Source organism: Rutidosis leptorrhynchoides, chromosome 7, assembly GCF_046630445.1.
Source record: "Rutidosis leptorrhynchoides isolate AG116_Rl617_1_P2 chromosome 7, CSIRO_AGI_Rlap_v1, whole genome shotgun sequence".
Lineage (NCBI taxonomy): Eukaryota > Viridiplantae > Streptophyta > Magnoliopsida > Asterales > Asteraceae > Rutidosis > Rutidosis leptorrhynchoides.
This window is the reverse complement of record NC_092339.1, coordinates 151,400,721-151,405,523: the sequence shown is the minus strand read 5'-3', so window position 1 is coordinate 151,405,523 and position 4,803 is coordinate 151,400,721. Positions and strand designations below refer to the sequence as shown.

The 4,803-nt window shown below is 33.2% G+C and overlaps 1 protein-coding gene across 3 annotated transcripts; it reads right to left on the bottom strand.

The window, feature by feature from the left end:
* Positions 1-315: 315 nt before the first annotated feature.
* LOC139857554 (kinesin-like protein KIN-5C) lies at positions 316-4,107 on the bottom strand. Of its 3 annotated transcripts, XM_071846369.1 has the most exons (9): positions 3,980-4,107; positions 3,535-3,884; positions 3,317-3,455; positions 2,705-3,198; positions 2,536-2,623; positions 2,399-2,425; positions 2,178-2,249; positions 1,998-2,076; positions 316-1,227 (listed from the first exon to the last, which is right to left on the bottom strand). In XM_071846369.1, exons 1-4 carry the CDS (start codon positions 4,103-4,105, stop codon positions 3,094-3,096), a joined length of 720 nt encoding a protein of 239 aa, XP_071702470.1. In that variant the 5' UTR covers positions 4,106-4,107; the 3' UTR covers positions 316-1,227; positions 1,998-2,076; positions 2,178-2,249; positions 2,399-2,425; positions 2,536-2,623; positions 2,705-3,093. The 3 variants fall into 3 exon arrangements, with proteins under 3 accessions (XP_071702470.1, XP_071702468.1, XP_071702469.1); XM_071846367.1 differs by having other exon boundaries at positions 2,399-2,623; XM_071846368.1 differs by lacking the exon at positions 2,399-2,425.
* Between the last annotated feature and the right edge of the window lie 696 nt (positions 4,108-4,803).

Below are 4,803 nucleotides of genomic sequence, written 5' to 3'. Positions count from 1 at the left end.
AAAAATGCATTAAACGAAGAACGTGTAAGCATTATTTGACCATCATCTTTATCTTCTAGATGATGTATAGCGCCAACTCATTTTATCTTTTCGCCCAAATTTAATCTGACCAAAGGGAAATGGCAACCGGGTAACCCAATCACTGCTAAACTCTGAGTGCTTAGTTCTTGATAATAATCTTTATAAAAGTAAACGGGATAATTAACAAATACAATACTTCGGAACTCCATCAATACAGATTTCTACATGGCTTGAAATAATTCAGTCACATTTAGTTAAGCTAGAAACACTTGTCCAAAAACTTGTCATTTCTATAAATATATAGTGAGTCAAATGTTATTATAATACCATAATAGTTCAAAAATATTTTAAGTTTTGAATACAACGAAATACATCGCAAATACACTTCTTCTGACATGGCTCTTCTATTACATATTCACCCAACCTATTAGACACAAAACTTATAGTGGCCTTTCATTAATAAATGGGTTGAAATTACCACCTCATGACAACACATGACAACATTGCCACTACGAAAGTATAATATACCCTAATACAATATACTTATTAGAAAATTTACAAAAAATAAAAAAAAGATATACCGTTGGAAGTAGTCAAAATTTTCTCTGCAAAAGAGTTTGATGCAACCTGGAGAATTGGTTGTACTTTTATTTCTGTTACCCAAGGTACAACCAACTTTTTACTGCTATTGGTTTTGATACTCTTTTCCTATGTCATCCACAGGGTCACTTGATGCGGCCTATAGCTTTTCATTTTGTCTTTCAAATTTCTGCCCTCTATTTTCACCGGAACCTACTTCACAATCTTATATTTTGGGATCTCATGGTCAAAATTGGAGTATCAGGTCGTCCATTTCTATAGAACTCCTCATATTCATCTTTATGATAAGATTGTGTGTCACTTTGTTCACTTGTACCAAATAAACGTGCATAAATTCCCTTTTCCTTACCATATTCCGTGTTTGCAGATTTTTTTTACACATTCCTTCTTTTTTTTTGCGAGATTTATCAACTAACACTTTTAAAGAGATCTTCAATGAATGGCGATATTCTTTCTTTATCGGAGGTCCGTCATCGTCAGAATAAGTGAAATAGAAAATATTTCTTTTTGGTTTAGCAACCCAGCAGCGGCCCTTAGGATAGCAATTAAACCCCCTTTGTCTCTCCTTCTCCAAAGCTCTTGAACATCATCTTCATGATCCCTAATCTGAAAAGTAAAAGACGGGTCAAATCAACAACAAAAGATACCTATAGGAGGGAATATGGGGTGTCAGGCGGGATTTGGGTACCAGAAAACACGTTCAGGCTGACTGGTCACTTTTAGGTGTTGTTTGTTTTCCTGTCTGCAGACCTTATTATGTATTATATCTGCGCGCTCGCAGACGTTTTTACTGCAGACAGTTTGTTTTTCTGAAGACATAAGATAAAATAATGTCTTATTATGTCTGCAGCCTCGCAGACTTAGAAATGTGCTTCTAAGTGCTGCAGACAGAATTAAGTTATGTTGCAGACATAAAAACAAACAGTCTTCATTATTCAGCATACAGACCTTCAGACCACATCTTCTTAACAGACATGGTCCGCAGATCTTCAGACAAAAACATCTTAAAAAACAAACAGCACCTTAGTGACAATCCATATGGGTGATTTGGATTGACCAATTAACTCTACTTCCATTTCTTTTAAATATTTCATATGTAATTAATGCGTAAAAAATTTTTATTGGGCAAACAGTATTAACACACTAATGATCTATACTTCTGAACGGAACAGTTTAGGAGGTTGTATGCATCAAGAATTATGTGGGTTGCTTTCAAGTTTCAACCCACTTGACACATTCCCTATTAGATATCTTACTAATCTGATGCATTCCCGTTTAAGATATACCAAAATCAATATCTGCCCATAGATAGGTAACTGGTTTGAATTTGTACTTCTAAATAGACCTTACTTTTGTAGTTGTATAACTATACATACCTGGTAGCATTCTCCACGACATGCGGCTCATTTGTATTCCAGGTGATTATTCACTTGAAATTGCATGTACTTTTCATCACTGAAATTATTCATTGATATATTGATATAAGATGCTGATTTGTAAACTTGAAAATACAATAGGTCTGTAAGACTAAGAACACAGTGATGTTGGAAGCAAACCTAATTCCATCACAGTGACAGCGCACCCACGCTGACAGACATCACAACAAACCATGGGTGTCATCGATACACCTGTAATTATTCAAACAAATATATATATATATATATATATATATATATATATATATATATATATATATATATATATATATATATATATATAAACTATAATACCATATTGTGACTTGTGAGAGTTCATGTTATTAAATGGGAAAAACTACCTTCAAGCAAACAGGGCAATATAGACTCTGGACAAATAATCTTCCACAAGCATCACATAACATAGATACAACACAACTAACCCATTCATAAATAAACGGGTAATTGCTACCTCTTGTTATAAGCAAATGAACTATACCTCAGACTTGAACCTAGAGACTGATATATGCGCAGATGTGACACTTAGTATGCTTGGGGCACAAATAAAGTCCCCTACTACTGACATTCTGCAATATTCCAAAAGATTAGAAACATCGTGAAAACTCTTTTAAAAATTAAATACCATAGCTGAAATGTCCAGATGTTACCTTGTGTGGTGTGTGCTGACAATAATAGTGATATGCACCATCACACCTTTTATAAAACGTGAGCTTCTTTGAATCACCGGTTCTTGGGCAAACCTATGTTGCAATACAATTCAAAAGTAGTACAATTATACACAACTAAAAGGTTTCCACCTAAATGGTTCAGTAGTCTATAAGACTACCTTCTCACACACACGCTATACTAAAAAATGCCGTCTTTCAAATTGATATATCTTAGAGCCTTCAACTCATATCAAAGGTCTAGACTGCCTTCTCAAACACACAGTATACTAGTATACGATTCAATTTTTAGTAGTAGATTAATTCATTTCCGGCTTCTTAATCGCTTTAATAGTAGATCAAAACATGATTCAAAATGTTTAGCATAATATTCATAACCTATAAGGAATGTGTCCAACATGCTCCACTAAAGCATTTATTACTCGTCCCAAAGTAAGTAAACTTTTGTTGATTTCTCCAGCTTCTCTTGCACGACCCTGAGAATTACAATGAACTTACTTACTTACTTAACAAATGATTAAAATTAAACTAACTTTGTAGTAACTTGAATATAAAACCCAAATAATAATCAATGAAGATTTCTTGAATTATTACCTCACGTGCACCTGAGCGAGAAATGTTTTCTGACCCACCTAAATCAAACAGATTTAGCTTTCCACATTTTATAAGATCTTCACCCTCTGGTGTTGCCTCTTTAATGTGTATAGTAATCGAAAAAAGAGAATGTGACCAACTGAAAACATAAAACCAAACCATATTAGTAATGATAGTGAGTTATCAAAATATTGAAACATCTTAAGAATTATCTTAACCTTGATTGTTTATTTAAGAGAGTCTCAACAGTTCGACGTTTAGCAGAACCCCTTTCGAGTAATGCAAATATTTTATTAGCACTCGTTACAATCTCCTCTTCTAAACCTCTATCAAGAACTCCACCTTTACCATCTTCCATTAAAGGTAAAATTTTCTTTTGTTTATCATCATTACCAAATTTTGATATTTCTTCAGGTGCAAGTAAATCAGTAATTTCTTGATTATACAGCTCTAAAAATGTAACTTTAACACTGTACTCCGCGTTCTGACCCTCCAATGTATCAAATATTTGTTTCACAGATCTCGGTATTACACCTGTTTCCAATGGCAACTCACCATTTGGCCCACTCTGCAAATGCATTAACAATATAGCATTAGCAAACAGCTAATAAAAGTAATTAATTGGACACGTGAACCGTTAACTTATAGGATGTAAAACAATACCTTGGCCCTCTTACATTCTCCTTCCATGGTGTATGTTTTCCCTGTGCCAGTTTGCCCATAAGCAAAAATATATGTTGAAACTTCCAATGTCCCCATACTTGCCCAGATCTTCAAACAAATCTTCATAAAAATCCTGCATCAACGTGTGGTAACAGTATACTATAAAAAAAACAATAATGCAATTGCAAAGGCGATTGATTTTCTAAACTTTTAAGACATAACAAATCAAAATCTACTACAAGACAGTTTATATATATACGCATCTATATACAAAGAATGGATCAAACAAATGCACTAAATTTTGTTACTGACAAGTGTAAGAAGATATGAAATAAAAAGGAAAAATAGAAAGAAAAAAAAGAAAAAAGAAAACGGGACTTCAAATTATATTACATGGTGATTATGATTACCATTAAATAATAGAGTTCTCAAAATACTTGTTGCAATTAGAATTTTAGATACTAACCATATTCCAGCAGCCTCAAAGATTGATTGTAAGTTGCTTCCATAACCTTCATGAAAAATAACTATAGATTAACCATCAAATAAATTTTAGACTCAAACCTAAGAAAAAATAGAAATCAAACCTTATAAATCCATGGAGATTCATGAAGCATTAAGGAAGATGAATCGTTCTTTATTGATTCATCGAACCCTAATGTGCTCAAAACAGAATGTATCGAACCATAATCTTCATAAAGTGATGAAACACGAATTATTGTATCGTTTCAAGGATGCATCGAACCCTAATTTTCAAAAACTGATGAATCGCTGATTAGCGTAACAAAACAGGATGAATCTATGAATAACATGTATTTCATTTA